The sequence below is a fragment of the Capsicum annuum genome, chromosome 3 (assembly GCF_002878395.1).
Source record: "Capsicum annuum cultivar UCD-10X-F1 chromosome 3, UCD10Xv1.1, whole genome shotgun sequence".
NCBI classification, from domain to species: domain Eukaryota; kingdom Viridiplantae; phylum Streptophyta; class Magnoliopsida; order Solanales; family Solanaceae; genus Capsicum; species Capsicum annuum.
Genome location: NC_061113.1, coordinates 247,509,509 through 247,529,970, shown reverse-complemented (window position 1 = coordinate 247,529,970; position 20,462 = coordinate 247,509,509). Strand labels below are relative to the sequence as shown.

Sequence of the window (20,462 nt, the reverse complement as noted above, 5' to 3'; positions counted from 1 at the left end):
GATTCCGTTGAATAAGAACAAGGGTGACATTCAGGATTGCAAAAATTATAGGGGTATCAAGTTGTTGAGACACTATGAAGGTGTGGAAGAGGGTGGTAGAGTTGAGGTTGCGGAGGATTGTTACTATTTCTGAAAATCAGTTTGGATTTTTGCCGGGACGCTTGACTACTGAAGTCATCCATCTCGTTAGGAGACTGGTAGAGCAGTATAGGGGAAGGAAGAAGGACTTGCACATGGTGTTTATCGACTCAGAAAAGGCCTATGATAGAGTTCCCAGGGAGGTTTTGTGGAGGTGTTTGGAGGCTAGAGGTGTATCTATGGAGTATGCTAGGGCTATTAAGGATATGTACGACGGAGCCAAAACTCGAGTTAGGACTGGGAGAAAGGATTGGAGCACTTTCCCTTCTTGATGGGGTTACACCAAGGATTGACGCTTAGTCCGTTTCTTTTTGCCTTGGTGCTGGATATTTTGACGCGACAAATTCAAGGTGAGGTGCCTTACTGTTTGCTTTTTGCGAATGATGTAGTATTGATTAATAAGACATGTAGTGGAGTTAATGCTAAATTGGAGGTTTGAAGGCAAACTCAGTCTAAAGGGTTTAGGTTGAATAGGTCCAAGACGGAATATTCGGATTGTAAGTTCAGTGAGGTGTCTCATGAGTCCAATGTGGTTATTAAGCTTGATATTTATTCCATTCATAAGACTTAAGAGAGATAGTTTCAAGTATATGGGTCTATGATTGAAGGGAATGGAGAGATTGACGAAGATGTCACTCATCAGATTGGGGTAGGGTGGATGAAATGGAGGCTCACCTCCAGAATCTTGTATGACAAAAAGGTACCTCCTAAACTTAAAAGGCAAGTTCTAGAGAGTGGTGGTTAGATCGGCTTTGTTGTATGGGGCAGAGTATTGGCCTGTGAAGAAGGCCCACATCCAAAAGATGAAGGTGGCGCAGATGAAAATGCTTCGGTGAATGTGTGGGTGTACTAGGAAAAATAGCATTAGAAATAAGGTTATTCGAGATAAGGTGGGAGTGGCTTCAGTGTTAGCCAAGATAAGGGAAGCGAGGTTGAAATGGTTCAGTCATGTGATGATGCATAGTGCGGAGGTGTGAGAGGTTGGCTAGGGATTGTTTCAAGCGGGGGAGAGGTAAACCGAAGAAATATTGGAGGGACATGATTAGACATAACATGGAGCAGCTCCAGCTTACCAAAGACATGACCTTAGATAGGAAGTTGTGGAGAAGGCGGATTAGGGTATAAGGTTAATATTAGTTTAGGATGTTGTACCATTTGTTGTATCACTTGGTGTATCTTGTATATGGTATTATTGGATGTGTTGATTTCTATTATATCATGTCCTTTTACTATTCCTGGTCTAGATTGTTTTATTTTGAGCCGGAGATCTATCGGAAACAGCCTCTCTATCTCACCTCTGAGGTAGTGGTATGGACTGCGTACACTTACCCTCCCCAGACCACACTTGGTGGGAATATACTGAGTATGTTGTTGTTGTTGTTGTTGATAGTACCATGTTAACCGGGGCTTCCCGGAGATTGCTATAAGAGAGAAGGGTTTTGTCGCCAAGTGGAGAGCATGATCAATCCTTGCATGTTTTCAGTAAGGTTCTAGGGATTGATAAATGACTCACCAACAGAACCCTTAACAATAAAGGGGGTTAGGGCAGGAACATCCAGTTTTACCCATGTTTTTCCTGTTTTTTGGGCGAGAGGACAAAGTTGTAGAAGGAGCTCACAACAAGAACCCAAGTGAAAAGCACCAGAGCATGGCCAATAGAGACATCAAAGAGGGATATTGATTTGGTTCCGGCAATTCAGACAGCAGCAGATCATCTCAAAAGCAGTGAATCACTTCAGAGGGAGAAGCGTCATAAGGTCTCAACCTTGTACAGATTGCTAGAAGCAAGGTGGGTTCTCTTCCTCCTCTAATTTGGAACTGCCCCAGGGAACTAGTTACAAAGAAAGCACAGCATGGAGCCCAGTGCTCCAAATATAGAAATTAGCAAGCCAGCAACAACATTCTCTTACATACGAATAAACTGCCCTAACCTAAAGCAGATTCTCCAGTTCTATATGTATTTTCATATCTGCTCAACTTCCAGCTAGTTTGGCAGATATAAACAAACATTTTTCAAAGGAACTTTCCATTAGATGAAAGTTAACAAAACATCATCCCATGGAGAAAAGGAAGTCAACTCTTCAATTAAGGGTGGTAGTCTACATGTGGGAGATATGACCGAATAATTGGGATATCATGGGGGGAAGGTTCTGGGTAGAGGAAGAGAAGTTGTAAGGAAATTTTTTTTTGTTGTTGCTCTAGAGATCAGTGGCTGAAATTCAGGTTAGAAGCGGAATGTGGAGAGTCATGAAATACCATTGTTGCATTTTTCATGTTCTTCACATTTTCAGTCACCATTGTTGGCCGAAATCAGGTGACTGATAATTACACTTATGAGGGTACTTTGAAGGGAAAGGAATAGATGCATCCGGAAGGGAGATTATGATCTTTTGCGCAGATTAGGAACACTCATTAGTTCGTTATTTCAAGTTTTGTTGCATCCACAAGATCCCTATTCGTATAGATGATTAGTTGTCTTTTCTAGAGGCGGGAGAACAATATTTTTCTGTAGCCTCCTTACCTTTGATATATTACTTCTATATAACGTTTATTATAATAAAACATCAATAAAATACTACTTTATCCAAACAAAAAAAAATGACAATCATAGAGCAATATAAAATAAACAAACCTTCCAGAAAGGAAAAGCTAAAACAGCTCTCAAAAGATCTTGCCTCAAATATAAAGTGTCTCTAAGATCACCCTACAGAAGAAAAAGGAGGAGAAAAGAAGATAATATTTTAAAGGATAGGAACAAACAAGATACATAGTTCTTTCCCAACCCTTGTCGGAAACCCACAGAGGACAATAAAGCAAAACCAGAATTGAACTTATTAGAGGAGCACTTACTTGGTAGCCTTTCCTTGAAAAGTAACATGAAATGAAGCACAAAAAAGATCTGAAAATAAAAGTGGATAGATTAGGAGATCTCAAACCAGAGCAGATCTAAAAGAGTAGCAAGTAAAATACTTCAAGTCAAAAATTTCATAATTGATCAAACTCCTTCAGAAGTTATCATAGAATAATCATATATCTCGAAGGACATAAAAGAAGGGAATCTAGTCATTGAATACTATTGAAACCAAGATCTTTTTTTTTTTTGATACGGTAAAAGAAATTTATTGAAAGAATGCGCAGAGCCCGTATACAAGAGGTATAACAAAAAGTAGAAAAAATACAAAAAGAGATGTTTTTTACGAACTGACTTTCTATACAACAACGAACCTCGTTTGCTGCACCAAAAAGAAAAAAGAATCTTCTATACAACAGGCTCATATACTAATTCCCATGTAACTATAAGAAAAGAAAATATTACTTACATTGATGGCACACGTTTAAGTAATCGAAGATCCCACAAGTCCTGGGGCACAAGATATGTATTTGTTGTATCCTAAAAGAAATAACAAAGCAAGGACATTAACATACTGATGTAGCTACATACTACAAGAGGAAGACCTCCAAAATATTCCAACAGAAATAAGTAAAGAAAATATCACAATTTCTGCAAAAGATAGTGTTTACATTGAGTATTAAGTTTCTAAGTAGCATTAATGCAGCATCCACCTGCACATATACAGAAACAAGAAAGTTAACAAGTAGCCTAATAACTTGTCTTACACTTAAAGAAACTCTCAAATGTCACTTAAGAAAAAACTGCTTACAGAGAAATTAAATAACATATAATAATTTTAACAGAAAACATTTCACTTGCTTTGTTTTTGTCTCACCAGTTGATCAGAATGAAGATATGTTGAAGACAGTCTGCTATGAAGCCTGTTACTTGCATCAGTTTTTTCTTTTTATTTGTTGGGAACTTGCATCCCAAACACACTCTGGCTTCAGTTCAATTTTTCTTAAATGGAACTTTGAAGACTCATTAACAAAACATGCATTCATAATTAAAGTACCTTTGGAGAAAAACATCACATAAGGTAAGGTCCTCAAAACAATTAAGTTCTGAAAATGAAACGCATATCAGGATGAACCAATTTTTTTGACCTTCATCGTAGTTATGGTTTCACACTCTTTAATGAGAAGTTTTTTGATGAGGGAAGAGGTTGAAAAAAAAAAAATCTACAGGGGGTTGAAACTAATTAATATGAAGTTGTGGAACCAAGCTGCTATAATTTAAACATGCTGGGACTTGGCTCACAAGGGAAGGTTGTGAATTCGATGGGTACAGGTACACTACATAAAAAGGAAAAGATTTGAGCATATGAAGATTCCCCAGCAAACATGTTGGATGATGAGGAAAATCTTTGAGGCAAGATGTGGTTTAGCTCAAGTTGTCTATCCAACTATAAGGAAGAGAGTATGATTAGGGAACTGTACCTGAATATGTTGGGAACTTTCAACAAAGTGAATTGGAGATGTCTTGTGTTCGGTAATTTAGCAGGACCAAAATCAAGATTCACAATGTGGTAGCAACTCCAGAATAGGCTGCTCACTGTTTATCGATTGACTAAATGCGGATTATTGTATGATCCTAAATGTGTCCTCTGCCAGATCCATATCGAGTCCAGAAACCACCTTTTTGCAGAGTGTCAGTATACCGGAAACTTGTGGAATAGGATACTAACCTGGTTGCAAGATAGCCCATACTCTGCACGAACTTGGGTCCAACATTTATGTTGATTGATTCAGAAAGCTAGAGAAAAGAGTACTCAGATCTTTAAAATGGTATATGTTGAAGTAGTGCAAGCTTTGTGGTACGAGAAGAATCAAAGGTTGTTTGAGCACATTTTAGAGACGGGGTCATATTGCTACAGATATTGCATGTGTTTGCAATGTCAGGGCAACTGCGAAGCTACAGAGCAAGATGCAATCACTTTCTTTTTAGTTGAAAAATGCTGCTGTTGGCGTTCGCTTTGGTCTTGTTGTCACTGCAACTTAGAGTTACGAGTCTTAGAACCTCTAGAGTAGAAAGGCAGAAGTGGGTATGAGAATTTTCTAATGAGATAGCCAGAGTATTTTCATCAGACAGCCATTTGAGTGTTCATGGCTGTACCTTGTAATTTTCCTACGGTGATTAATTAACAAAAGCCTGTTAATTACCAACAAAAGAACGAGCAACAGCCTGTGTGGATGGGCTTATAGCTTGATAAGCATAAGTGCTTAAAGGCAATTTTTTATTTTACCCAGACACAACAAGAGTGCTGAAAAAGCTATTTTGCCGAAAGCACCTCAAAATAAGTCAGTCCAAACAGGCTCTAAAAGGGTAATCCAAGACTTCTCTTATTTTCTTTTGGTGTAAACAGAAAGCTCCTTCTTGCTTAGAGGATTGGGTGGATTTTGTAGAGCTTCATACTTTGTAGAGTTTTGATCTTTTTGTAACCTACGTATGCGACCAATTTGGTCATGTTTATGAATGAAAATACTTTTACTTGATCAAAAAAAATTACATAACACGTAAATTAAATTAAGTCCTTCACACAAATTGCAGGCAAATTGTGCCGCAAAAAAAGGGGAATGCAAAAGAGCATGATACTAGATGAGTTAATTCACTTCCCCCAGATACCTTTTAAGTTATACATGCCCAGCATCTACTACCTATCCTACATGAGGCTTCGATCACATTTCCTCATTGGAAAAATATATTTGAGTAAAGACGACTCAGAAAAGTGAGTCAGTACTTGGAAGCACACTACTAGTATTCTATAACACCTCCATACTAGATAAAGAAACAGGATTCCATCTTCCGAAGATCAATAAAGTCACAACTTACAACTGCTGTAAAAGTACTAAATGTGGGCAGACCACCAATAACACAGTTCCATATCGAATGCCAACCTGTTTCAACCTACAAATACAGTCGAGCTAAATTTAGCGGCCGCATTCGAAAGAATTAAACCAGAAAAACAAATAAATAAATTTCATCGGGTTGTCTCTATAAAATTGTTGCCAAGGACCACCAATTCCCAAGTGACAGTTGCACACAAAAATGCACTTAAAATCAACTTGCACGAGCTAAAACTACTTCAAAACAAAATCAGAACAGTTACCAAATGAAGCAAACTAGTTGGTGTACTTGATTTATGTCTATCACATCTAGCTAAAATACCCCCTTCAATGTTCCCAATTATCATAACCAGAAAGGTTAGAATGGTCACTTCATCAAATTCGAATTAAAAAATCATTTTTCTATCCTTGCACCAATTAATCCTATTCTATTTTCCCCGTTTTTAGGTTCTTACTTTATAGCTTTTTCCAAATTATGAACATACAAGTACAAGAAAGATGGAGCAACTCAAAATTGCAAATGACTTAAATATTCAAAAATAACAATCTGACCTAGCTATAAGGCAACAAAAAGTTTTCCATATTTAACCGCAAAAACAAAACAGGTCAGTGAAACTACTTGAACAAGAGAACATAACAGTGTCAAAACTTGAATATGTCAACATATTTGGAAAGTCAGATATTACCCCACTCAATGTGGAAGACAGCTCCGATGATGTTTGCAGTGCAGGAACAGGAAACAGCAGCATCAAAGAAAGTCCTTGAAGACTCCTAGATAGGTTGAGAGTATATTTGAGAAGAAGATGTGAAAAAACAAAACATATTACTCTTATATATTAGCATTCTAATGCAGAATCCTATGGAGCAGCATAATCGAAGTTAGAAATCACCACCAGTAAATAGAAGTAACACAAACAGCAACAATATATAATAGAAGACTAATCAGTGCCGTCAGTGCAACATTTCCAGTGCAATGCAATAAAGCTAATACATTGACGATAATCAGGCAGAACACACCTTAATGTCCACAAGAGACCTCCATAACTATGCTCGATGTTTGCATCATTTATTATCCTGAAAGAAAACAAACATTGCTAGATCCACAGTTTAAACTGACTCATGCACTGGATTGAAAAGCAAAGAGTTTTAAAATTATAAGAGGGAGGTAGCCAGGAAAAAATTACTAGATGCTCTTACAGGACACTAGATCCATAAGTTACGACACAAAGAAAAAGTCAACAGCATCTGCAACAAGGACCAAAAAACTAACCTTTCAAAACTTGCACATATACCTTCAAACCAATTGATCAACAGATCCTTCTTTATGCGATTGTAATAATTGTGGATGAGGTAACAGAAAGCTGCATGCCTGTTACCCAATCATACAGAGTGAACAACTTGACAAATTTAAGAAATTTCTCAAAAACTAGGTTAATTGTGCTACCAATCATTGCATACGCATTTATAGCAAACAGGCCCATAGGAGTGCCCATGACCTCAAGATTTGATGCTACTAGAATGTTTAAATGCCTAGCATAAATTCTTCGGGCACTGCTCAACAGTGATAAAAACAAGAGAATAACAAGAATAACAAGCTTTATTCCACTTATCACTGTGAAGGGTCTTTCACCTATTGTACTTCTCTTCTCTCTAGCCACCACCTCAGCATGAGAGGGGAAAATGGCACAGACCACAACCAAAAGTCTATGGAAATTATTAAGGGATCGTTCGGTGTGAGGAATAAGTTATAATAGTCCTGGGATAAAATGTAGGATAATTTTATCCCATGTTTGGTTGGAGGTATTAGTTAGTCAGGGGATTGTTATCCCACCATTTATGTCTTAGTGATGGGATAAGTTATCCCATATACATGGTGGGATAACTAATCCAGGGATAGCTAATCCCGGGATAATTTGTTACCAACCAAACGACCCCTAAGTATCAAGAGGCTTTCTAGAAAATGTAACGAGGAAATAGCAGAATAAATGTCAGATAACCCGTACACATAAATAGATAATGCATATAAACAACAGATAAAGACTTAAAGAGGAAAAGTCAGAAGCTGTGTGTTGCTAACAAACTTGTCTCGTTAAATGCTCTTCAGTAACAGCCAAGATGAATCATGGAAAAAACAAATTAACTTTCTACTTAAATTACTAAACTATCAATAGACCACAAAAACTCATGCAGCAACTACAGGAAGGACTGCTTACAAATACTACAGTTGCAAAGTTACAATAGCGATACTTATGTCACTATACTATATATGTGTAGCTAGAGGGAAAGATTATGAACAGCACACAAGAGAACATACCATGGCCACTTTCCACTTGAGAGTCTTTCCCTTATCTGGACTACAACATGTTCCCTTCTAATTCGTTTCTCAGATGGCGATGCTACAGGTGTGCTGCCACATGCCTGATAATCATAATCACAAAGTTAATAGGCCATCCTATTTAACTCAGGTGCTTACGATTATAAAGAACTGATAATGATATACATTCCTACGAAAAAATGCACATTATATCCACAAGCAAAGAATCTGATATAGAGATATTAACCTTGCAAAAATCTATGATAATACCAAAATTTTAGAAGTACCGAGAGATAACTGACTCAAATTCACAGGAAATAAGATTGACAGAACATTGACTCAAATTCACAGGAAATAAGATTGATGGAACAGTTAAAAGTTCACAGAGAGCACTGAGCACACCATCATCTGATCAAAACTTTGAATCAAAAATAATTTAACAAACAACTACCCGGCAAAATACAAGTGCTGCAAGCTCCATAAGACCACATTGAGAGCTTGTCAAGATTCCACATTTGTCGCCCCTGGTTGTGTCTTTCCTGTACAGAAGGACAGGTCATTAAGAAGTCTAGAGAAAAATCATAATATCTGATATTTTGTAAATATAAAAATGGCAACTTGTCACAATGTAAATGAATGAGCTAGGCTGAGTTGTTGATATTCAAACTCTGCTCAATTATCACTTTTAACCCAAGATGGCCATGATGAACAAGCTCAAAACTCAATTAGAAGTTCATCTACGAGGTCCTTCAGAATCAGATCTAATCTTCATATTATGGAAAAGGAGCACATTCTTCATGCTCAAATTAAAAGAAAAATTGAACAAAAGACAGGCATACAAAATGAATGAACAAGAGAAACAAATGATCATAAAGAGTTGGTGCATTTGCAAATTCAGATTCGTTGGTGGATCTGCAGAAACAGATTTTAGATGGAAATAATAGCAAAAGAAAAAAAAAAAAGAGAGACTTTAGAGCTGAAGATGCAATGCGCTCTAGCTTTTGATTACCACGACACCGCTGCTGAAAAGTATCAAATTTGAGGATGTTGTAGATTTGAAAGGGAAAACCTAGAGATGGGACAATGGAACGGAGGCCATTAGAAGAGCGCTAAGGCAAGATTGTGGATATTGGACAGTAGACTGAGGTGAGCTTTGGGAGAAGCATCGAGTGTCCAACATATACTTCCGCATGGAACATTTAAAGGCTAAATAAAAAAGACATTTTTGTCCATGAGTATTTGAAACCCAAGCATGTTTACCAATCCTCCATGACACTAAAAACAGATCGATGACCTCGAGTTGAGCTTCCTACACGGGCTGCTTGGTACAGTTACACTACCCATAACAGTACTAACCAGGGTAAATTGATGGTGCAACTACTCATATGATCTAATTCCTTCCCAAGCACATCCTGAAGTTGTTCTAATAAAGAGCTCCCATCAGCGAGATCTCTCGTCAAATTTAGTTGTAGCCTTGCATAAAGAACAAGTGAATCCTATTAAAAGAAGAGATGGAAATTAGAAATTCATATATGATGCATAGGTATAGGCATGTAGTACTGCATCTCGTAAAATTGTACACCTTTAAGCCGCGATCAAGGGTTGTCATCCAACATCGGAAGACAAAATGCTGCAGAGCATCATGGATTTCCAGAGATTTAGAACCCAAATTTGGGCCATCCTTCAGCAAATATGTGTTAATGCACTCGATTAGCTTGCGTGAAATCTTCCCTTCATCCCTAAACCACAAAAACTAAAGAGATCAGTGGAATGTGGACCAATTATAAGAAGAAAAAAACATAAGCCCAGCAGTGGGCAAAAGTAGAGATTTAATAAAAAAACAAGAGGCATGAGGATATGAATATCTCTCACCTTACGTAAGAAAAGATTCCAATAAAACCCTTGACAATATCCTCTTGAAGGGTATCAGGAAAATCTCCAGGGGGATTTTCAAGAAGAGAATGAAGCGTTGTGATGCAGCGAAAGACCTCCTCTCTTGGATTAATTTGGCCATCACTTTTTTCTTGTAAACTTGTTTCAGCCTTTTCCATGTATAGAAGCAACAAACCTGCAGATTAACACAGAAACTATAGTAAAGATGGAAAAGGAATGTCAGATTATAGGCACCTCTTTGCTTAACCAAAAAAAGATACTTGCTTACTTACAACAGTAAACCCGCTTCCTCATGTGAAAACGGTAAGTTCTCACTGACAAAAGATGCCGGAGAATAGTTCCATACTCGGACTGAAAGCTAGGAGTATCCTTTAAGACATCCCAGACATGATTGAAAAGCAATTTTGCCACGGGTAGAAGAGGGAAATCTTTGCCTGCCAGATATAGTAAACATATGAAACTATTTCATCATCTTTTTCAAAAAATTGAAATAATTTCATCATCTTGGTGCATGAATAATACCAAAAAAGATTCTTTTGATTGGTTGGTGGTTGTGTGATTATGCTGGTTGAAAACTTAAGAAAGGAAAGGATTACATATGATGGTTGGTACATCATTTGTAAACACTCAGAAGACAGTGTGAATCATATTTTACCACATTGTCAGGGAGCATCAAAGTCTATAGTGGGAGCTTTTAAGATGGTACAGAATACAATGGACCATATTGGATACTATTAAGGATGCAGTATTTAGCTGGGCCTTCGGAGGATGGAAGAGAAAAGGTTGGGCGTGAGATGTTTCTCCATTAGGTAATTATGTGGATAGAATGTAGGGAGAGAAATATGAGAGCTTTTGAAGGAAAGAGCTTGATATTTATACATTTGAGGAATAGCCTCCAGCTTTAATGTCATTTTGGTGCACCCGATTCCTATATGCACAGAAAATTAGGTATCTTTTCATAGATAAGCATTCTTTTTAATAGATTCTCTACTTTTTCTGTATACCTCTTGAATACGGAGCTTTCCCTATTCAATAAAATTACAATTCACTTGAAAAAATTAACATCACAAGACAATATTAACCTTTCATCTAAACAGAAAAAAGTATATAGAAGGAACTCCTCTAGGTTCCAACAAGTCTATGTTGAAGGAATGATAGTTTTAGATTTTAGGCTCATGCAACTTCAAACGCTCCATTATGATATGAAATTTTCCACAGTGCAATTTCATTTTGCTGGTAGACATGCAAGGACGTGGGTGAGTTACCTTCCGATATTAACAAAATGAAAAAAAAAAAAAAAAAATCAGTGCCACCAAAAGTAAGCATGAACGTTTATCTAAGAGAATACAGTGCAACTCTAAAATATCATTGAAAATGGATCTAAAATCGCACTCCCACGTTGCAATATTCTAATATTTATACCACTTATCAAGAAAGTATATATTCTAATAGTTATACAAGTGTACACATGTCCGGCATAGTTGGAGATGCGAAGATATTGGTTTCTCATGCTTATTACCAATGCTTACAAATTGGAGACATGAAATAACAGTTTGAGCAGTTAGGGCAAAAGGCAGACTAATATGTGTTTTGCTTAAGGTCTGTATTTGAGTTTATATCGGCACAAAAATACAATCTATGTGGAATTCATCCATATCAAAATAAGGTTCTGTTTTACGGATCTCTCCGCAGGACCAAGGCAAACACATATTTTCAGTGCATTCATCTTCATGAGAAATAAACAGAAACAACCTAAAGATTCTGTGGAGACTAGAAACAGAATTGACAATGACAATAAATATATAGTACCTGAGAATCTCGCATCTTCTGCTCGTTGGACACATATCCTAAGAGTTCTTGCATAATTCAACTTTGGCAAACGCTTTTTGCTCCCAGATATCTCCACTGACACACACTTCGTAAGCAACGTAACAAGAAAGGGCCACGTCTCCGCTGCATAAAATTAAAACAGCCCTCTCAAATATCTACCACGCACTCGTACATAGCAACGCACATGTTAAAAACTATACTCACAATGAGGAATTTCATCTGGTTTAAGCCTCGCGGTCTTTTCCCCAATGTATCTGCAGAATTCAACAGACCTTTGGCCTTCTTCTAACCATGCATTTAACAACTTAATCCCTTCCTGATTTGAAAAAAAAAAAAAAAATCAAACCAATTAATAACGTTGTTCACTCACATCCGAACTCTTTAGACGTCAAAATTACTTAAAACTGCTTGAATTAAGTTTTATTTTTTAATTAACCCCAAAAACTTCAGTACAAATTCATAAAATCGGAGTATTAAGTGTTTATACTTCACGAGATTTAGCTTTATCTGAAGAGATTTTGGAGACGATGTCCTGAATATCTCTGGACGTCACAGTACTATTAGCCATATTATCACTGAATGTATATATTCGCCTATAGTGATGATAACACCATTCCAGAAACAAACTAGGGTTTGTATCGCCAACGTTGATGGATTGGGTATACGCGGGAAGAGAAGAAGTTAGGGGGAGTGTTTTGAAGTGGAGAAATTGGGAGTGAACGTTGCGGAGAGAAAAGACTGAGATTCTAAAAGGGGTTTAGAGACAAAAAGACCCTTTATAAGGCGGGTTCCGTGTTTTCTGGAATTTTGTCAGTTCGCTCCGCTCTTCGTCTTATCCTGTTTTTTTGACAAACAAAAAATAATTAGGATAAATTTCACAAAATCACAATTCAACATATTTTAACTATTAAAAATTTCATTATTTAATAAAAATTATAGATATTTTTTATTTATATTCTTTCTTTTAAAATTTTTTGATTCATAACTTATATTCTAAAAAATTAAGATATATTTATTGTCCTCTAAAAATTTATCTTAGTATCTTCTTTTCATTAATTTAATATCTAAACTCCTCCTCAAGTATTTTTCAAAAAACTTTCGCCTCTCTATTCTTTGTCGAAGCATCCACTGGAGAAACAAGAAACGGCAGCAGCATATGGCGTCTCCGGTCATCATCGTCTCCCTATTCTTCATCGAAGTATCCACTGGAGAAACAAGAAACAGCGGCGGCATATGGTCTTCGATCTTCGTCAATTCTTAACCCAGCAAACAACAATTCAATAGACGGTTGAGGATGAAATTCATAGATTCTGTTAACTCATTCCGTCGAAGAAAGGAGAATCTTGCACTTTTAGACGAAAAAGTGTTGTTTCGAAAAGAAAAGTTGTTGAAGTTACAATGAGAGACATCTTACCAAAGGTTTGCAATTTTTGTATTTGAGCATTTTAATTCGAGATAAAATTTTCATTAGCTAAAGATAAATAATTTCGCTTAGTTCTATATACATATTGCAGGTGCATATTCTTCTAGCTGTACGCCTGTTACAATTTTTTTATATATATTTATTTCATATACATGTATATAGTTAGAAGGTTTCTGTATGTAGCTCTTTTAAAATACGTATCTCTACACCTGATACATTTTTTGTATTTTGTATCTCTTATACCTTTTGTATTTTAAATCTCATCATTTATATCGATACATTATGTCTTACCATGATACGTTTTTAATCAATATTGTATCTTTATTTTTCGGGATTTGAAATTCATTGCAAAAAGTTGAAAAAGAAAAATAACACACAAAAAAAAAAAAGAGAAAAGTTAAAGAATAATGAACCTGAAAATCGAATTTGGAGAAGAATATTTCAAAAAGATTGCATTATAAAGTAAATGTCATTTTGGGGGTATTTAGATTAGGAGTAGGCGCTTGATATTTCGGTTTCGATTCGGTTATTAATTTTGAATTTTTTTATCTTCGGTTATGAAATTAGTGTCACGCCCCAAAATTCCATCGGGCCGGACTGGCACCCGAAGCCGAGAAGGCCCGGGAGAACCCGTTCAAATACCTGTACTTTCACTTACATGTCACCAAAAATTTGGATAGCACTTCATTGCATATAGAAGGGTCTAATTATCTGTATCAGCACAACACGCACAAATATAAATATATATAATACTTGGCCGTCGGGACCACTACATATACAAATATAACATCACTATATAAACTTCCATGACTTTACCCTTCCTTATGTCTACAGAGCCTCTAGAATATACATGACATAACTAGGGTCGGAACAAACCCCCGCCCACACATGACTCCTGTACAATAACAAAACATAAGGGACCGACTCGGAAAGCTCCGAAGCAAACTGGAGCTCACCAACAATAGCTGTATGACCTGGCTCCTATTTATGCTGTGAATGAGCTGAAGCACCTGTGCCTGCAGCATGAAATGCAGGTCCCCCGCGAGGGACGTCAGTACGAAATATGTACTGAGTATGTAAAGTTGTAAATAATCATATGTGGTATGGGGGATCAAGAAAATCAGACGCAAGTGAATAAATCATAATAGAAGTGAACCACACTTCATAAACACTTTTAGGATCATGTACATTATCTTATCATTAATTTGAATGGGTTCTTGAATTCAAACACATTTGTGGAACGGTATACATTCGTTCATTTCATTCTTTACAATTATCATTCGCCATTACCTCCTCCTCCCGAACCTCCAACCACCTAACAATAATCAATACTGTACCGTACTGTGACCATTAGGCTGCCCCCAGTACATATCAACTGTAATCATATCAAATATCGGGATCGGCCCATGCTAGGCTTAAGCCCCTGAGCTACCACCCACGCGTATATCAAGTAACACACATAAGAGATCTTTCCAATAACTTAGTTCAAAAGCTTTTGAGATTATTACATTAGTGTTCATGCCAATATAGTACCTTTGGAATAATGATACATCAATAGGAACCGAGTAATAGACTTTCTATACAATAACGATGTAATAAAGACTCATTGGTACATCAACAATGTGTTTCGGAATCATCAACATCACAACAATGAAATAGGAGCCTTTCGGTATATCAATGAAACATTTTGACACTTTATAGAATGGAAATAACTTCGTTGGTAATGTAGAACAATACATGTTTTTGGACAACCTCGGAATCTTACTTGATGGAACATTGGTGTTTTCATGCCAAAGAACATCGTTAGAGTATGCTTTACATACCTCGTTGTAGATTCGGATACCAATTCAACACAACTTTCCGCCTTTACAAATCACTTATCTACAATGAAATGTTTGGCATCTAGTATTAGCAACCCAACACCATAATTCGATACAACCAATATTTGCAAAGCATTCCAAAAACCAACTTGAACAATCGGTTTATGTGTGTGTATATATATATATATAATCATCATTTCAACACCACATCATCACACCAAATCCCTTCACAATTCAACATAATCCAATATCATTTCCAATCATCTTTCAACAACAATCAAATAACATACTTCTTATGCTCACATGCATATAGATATACATATCCATATAAATAACACCAACATAATTTACATCCTTACCATAAAATGGCCCTTTTGATTTCGAAGACCTGTTGGCACAAATAAGGGGTGCTTCTCGAAGCCCTTGAGACGGTGAACACAACTACGGAATCAATTTGGATTTTCTACGGTTGAATCACAAGATAATTGGAGTTGAACTTAGGCTAGGGTTTCTTATTCTTCAATAATTTGGATGATAAATGATGGATATGAGGCTAAGTATATGTATATAATGACCAATTTTCGTCCATGAGGTGATGAAAAATGACCATATTGCCCTTAAATTTTAAGTAAATCCGAATCTGTCCATGGTGGACTGTTTTGATAGGCTAAAGTAAATCGACCGTAACTCTTTCCTCCGATATTGGATTTGGGTGAAAATGGTATCGTTGGAAAGATAATTCAAAGGGCTTTCATTTAATATAAAGTAGGCCACCCAGTTCGTCCTGTACAAGGAGTTATGATTGTTTGAAGTTGACCCTAAAAATTTATTTTGAGAGGCTGAAGTAAAACGAGTATAACTCATTACTCAGATGTCGGATTTGGATGAAACCAATTGCATTGGAAAGAAGTAGTTGATGTGTCCAAGTTTATACATAAAACTGAAGGATTGAATTATTTTATTTGGTACTTTTCAAAGTTTTTAAAATTTATTTATGTCATCACTTAATAATATTTTTCAAACTCAAGGTATCTATATAAATTGGTACTAATTTAATATTTTTTTTATTATTTATTTCATATACTAAAGATCCTTAAAATGTAAAGGAAATGAAAATGATAACTTTCATATTTTCATATACGTATTAAATGTACTATTTTTTGAAGAAATGAAAAATTATTTAGTCATGAAACAAATTACTTATTTTAAAAAATATTAACAAAATGATCTAATACTACAAATGAATCGTTGAAACAGTACCAACCAAATATCACTTGCTTTTTGTAAGTTTAGTATGAGGAAAGGATATAAATTGGTGTTTAGTTATATAATAAGATAAAATATAGTATAATAAAAATAAAAAATAAAATGAAAAAATGAAATTAAAATAATAAATTTCTATTTTCTAAAGTTTTTGCCTATGTTAACTTTGCGGATTTACTTGATTTGTTTATGAAATTTACTTGGAGAAAATCCACAAGAAGAATTTATTTTTTTATTATCTTTTTATCAAAAAGGTCTTGATTAAAATTTTGCAGGTGATCTACACACAAATTAAAATTTTCAGGTGATAATTAACTTTAAGAATTTTCTATTGAATTTTGCTTGACAAAAAAAATTCTATGATTTTCTCCTTCAAATGTTGTTTTATAGAAAAAATTGTAGGTTTTCCATCGAATTAGTTTGGTTGAAAAACTTGTAGAGAATTAGATTGCCGGTAAATTCTTTTATAATTTTTTTTTAAAAATAAAATGCTACATAATTTAGATTTTTCTTTTAGTTTATAAGACGTGGATTTGAATAAATGAACTTGAAGAATTAAATAGGTTTATATTTAAGAAATTAAAAGATTTTAACAACATGACATGCCAAGTAGGGTAGAATAAGTTTTTAGAGTGTTAAATATTTTTTGAGGAAAATAGAAATAGTTGGGTGGTATTTTTGTCCTAAAAGAAACAAAAATGATATTTGTAGGCAATTGTGAAAATATGGGTGACTATCTATGAAAATTACTCCTTTTCTTTCCTTTTTTGGTGTGTGCTCATATATAATTAGTATCATATATGGAGGATATTTCTGTAGATTTTTATATTTCTTAGAAATGATGTGATTCATGTTATTTTTAATACATCAAACCAAATACTGCACAAGAAAAACACAAGCATAATTAATGCAAGCATAATTAACACAAACATTATTAATACACAATATTTTACATTATTCTTATACACTCTACCAAATGATCCCTAACTATTTGTCCCCTTTCTTTTTTGTGTGTGCTCATAATTAGTGTCACCCTCTCTTTAAAATAGCAGTGATTCAACGATCTCTTTTATCTACTTGAATCGAACATGTGTGTATTAAATATCATCTTTTCTAAAATTACATACTTTTCATTTTATCACATTGAAATTAATAGATGGTATTAGATCTATTGGTATTTCTACTCTCTCAAATAATAAGGGTTACAATCTTTAAGCATATATATCTATAAAAAAAATGTAGTCCTTTTGATTCTTCTCCTCATGAACATCAATCCATAAGCCTGAGAGTTCAAAATTGATAGTTTTGAATTCGAATAAAGAGCTGGATCTTGAATTTGACGTGTTTCATGAATTGTTTTGATGATCTTCGTAAATTAAATTTTGAAATTCAATATTACGAATCAAGAATTTAAATAGTCCGTTAGAATTTTTGATTTGAACTTCGTCCTTACATTTAATTATGAATGATGATTGCAGATGTAGAGAAAGACGGAAAAATTTGCTCTAACACTACTTTCTTACTGCTTACTTGATGTACTTATGGTGTCTTTTTAACTTAAAAAGGGAATTTCTTATGTATAGTGGTAAGGTAAAATAGAGGAGTTAATTGATAAAGCTAAGCTCAAGTTGCTTTGATTTGATTGGTCCGTTTGAGTTACAAATCAATCTTATTTATTGATAAACTTTCGTTTAACTAACTAGAATATGTTCATTTCTACACTTAAAGAGGTTATATTGGAAGTTTGACTTGACATGCCAAGTAGCTTGACAAATGGTATGCTTTCATTGGCTACTTCATTTTACTTGAGCCACTAATTTGGCACATCGCATTGCTGTGGGCTTTCACATGGACTAACAATAATAATGTGTAAACAACGTAAATCTCCTAGACAGCGAAAATAATTATACAAAATTCCTTCTTATTTTCTTTCTCCCTTTTTGGCAAACATACTCATTCGGTCACATATTATACATTGGTCGAATGTATGATATAATAGGTAATTCTATATTTAAGGTAAGAGAATCTTTAATTATTTTACAGTTACTTAATTAAAAGTAATAATTAGCCAACATTAAGTCATTTATTGATAGAACATGTAACTGATATTTGAATTTTAAAAATTTTGTTATACATAATTTTTTTCCCTCTGGAAAGACAAAAAACAACCACTTTCTTCTACATCCGTTCTCCAAAATTACTAAAATTTCTTCTATATACGTTCTTCAATACTAGTAATATCAATATGAATATCCCCATATTGTTGTGATATTCTGGAATTTGTGAGTCAGAAATTAGTTATACGTCATATAAAAGTAACACAATAGTAATTTCGGTAAATGCGGACGAATCGATCACACCCGCAGGACTTGCGGTTTCTTTCCAAAGGAATCATGAAGAATATAATATGATTTACTATATGCGGATACTTTGAATGGTTTTGGTTGTATAAATATTTTTTATTAGTTTTTTTTTCTTGAATACTGGAGCAAGTAATTTATAATTTTTTATTGATTATAAATGTTAATTTCTTTAATCAATGATTTATATTAATATAAAAATTTTAAGCTTTTTCCCTATATCATAGTTCGTAACCATATAACTTGAAGTTAGAACACTATTATAAAAGCACATTAACTATGTAACTTACTCTCTATAGGAGTAAGTAATTGTTGAAACGTACGGTGTATTAAACTGTTGTACATTAATAGTTAATGTGTAATAAATGTATGACGTAGCATTATACATTTTTAACATGTATGAGGTTAGAAATACAATAACGAAATTTAATTGAATTCATTTTTTTTTTAAATAATACACAGTATCATTCCAGTAAATTTACGAATGTAAAATATGTTTTTATACAGTCAAATCAATATATAATAAATGTGTGTCTTTCCAGTAAACGTTTGAATATATAATTGGAAAGCTTGTTTTCTTCACATTGATCTTGTAGACTAATAATTTGTGTGTGGATTCGAAGTACTCAGTGGTAAGCTATGATCCAAACCACTCCATGGCCCCTTAATGTGAGACCGCATACTATGATGACCTTATCAGAAAGAAGTTGTTGCCAGAGAGGGAGGTTAAGGCTCCATTTGTTTTTTGAAGATTCGGATGTCTGAATCTGAATGCACATCTGAATGATTAAGATGTTGTCTCTAGATCTGAAAACTGAATGATTAAAACTGTTTGTTTTTACATCTGAATGTGTAGAAAAAAATTATTTGTATTCAAAGCAACGTATAGTGATACTGTGCCATTCCAGTAGACTTACGAATGTATAATATTTGATTATACATTCGTATCAATGTATGATATAGCATCATACATTATAAATGTGCATGGTATTAACAATTTATGTATTTTTTTTACAAGTAATAAACGTTTTACAACATGTATGCTGTTATGTAATACATACGTTTAATACGTATTAGTCTTTAGTTCAATGTAAGATTCACTTATAAGCAAATGTACATAACAGGAAACATACTATGTGTTCAAAATACAATGTCAGATTAATTAGTAATATATTGTTTTAATCATTAACAAAATAAGTGAAAGGGAAATTCAATAAGTACCATGAATCAATTAGTAATATTGCAGTAGTGTTTCAGTGACATATTCTCATAAGATGAAGACATCCATAAATGTAAATTAACATCCAGAAAGTAATCTTTGAATTCGTTTAACATCAACCATAAAACTAAGATTTAGTTGATTCAATTTCGACTTTTATTAAACAATGCTACTCTAAAGTAACAATTGCACTTTCATCAATTTCTTGGAGCACACTATTCCTTGGCCGAGGAGGATCGTCATTATCACTCGTGTACCTTTCATTTGCCCTTTCTACTCTGTAATGCCACAGTAATAAAGCATAACGTGCACGTTGACTTTCAGCATCAAACACGCATGAATGCACTTGCTGCCCTTCACTTAATATTTCTGCATAAGCAGCAACAAAGAAAACAAGTCCATGATTTAAAAAAAAAAATGAAGTAACAATAAGTACGTTAATTTAAACATAGTTATACATTAT

General features: G+C 34.6%; 1 protein-coding gene across 5 annotated transcripts in view; it reads right to left on the bottom strand.

Moving 5' to 3' along the window:
• Positions 1 to 12,715, bottom strand: part of LOC107862525 (serine/threonine-protein kinase ATM) — a 71,218-nt gene extending 58,503 nt beyond the window's left edge. Inside the window, exons 1-17 of one of the 5 annotated variants that reach the window (XM_047409716.1) lie at positions 12,402 to 12,715; positions 12,119 to 12,230; positions 11,894 to 12,037; positions 10,357 to 10,518; positions 10,064 to 10,259; positions 9,774 to 9,930; positions 9,548 to 9,687; positions 8,643 to 8,730; positions 8,192 to 8,295; positions 7,148 to 7,246; positions 6,895 to 6,951; positions 6,564 to 6,648; positions 5,864 to 5,938; positions 3,661 to 3,702; positions 3,459 to 3,529; positions 2,989 to 3,037; positions 2,771 to 2,842 (exon numbers count right to left, since the gene is read on the bottom strand). In XM_047409716.1, the coding sequence (XP_047265672.1) occupies positions 2,771 to 2,842; positions 2,989 to 3,037; positions 3,459 to 3,529; positions 3,661 to 3,702; positions 5,864 to 5,938; positions 6,564 to 6,648; positions 6,895 to 6,951; positions 7,148 to 7,246; positions 8,192 to 8,295; positions 8,643 to 8,730; positions 9,548 to 9,687; positions 9,774 to 9,930; positions 10,064 to 10,259; positions 10,357 to 10,518; positions 11,894 to 12,037; positions 12,119 to 12,230; positions 12,402 to 12,482 (1,734 nt within the window). In that variant the 5' untranslated portion in view covers positions 12,483 to 12,715. Of the gene's footprint in view, positions 1 to 2,770; positions 2,843 to 2,988; positions 3,038 to 3,458; positions 3,530 to 3,660; positions 3,703 to 3,866; positions 4,047 to 4,470; positions 4,668 to 5,863; positions 5,939 to 6,563; positions 6,649 to 6,894; positions 6,952 to 7,147; positions 7,247 to 8,191; positions 8,296 to 8,642; positions 8,731 to 9,547; positions 9,688 to 9,773; positions 9,931 to 10,063; positions 10,260 to 10,352; positions 10,519 to 11,893; positions 12,038 to 12,118; positions 12,231 to 12,401 lie in introns of those variants that run through there. The other 4 variants (XM_047409715.1, XM_047409717.1, XM_047409719.1 and 1 more) reach the window with 4 other exon arrangements.
• Positions 12,716 to 20,462: the final 7,747 nt, after the last annotated feature.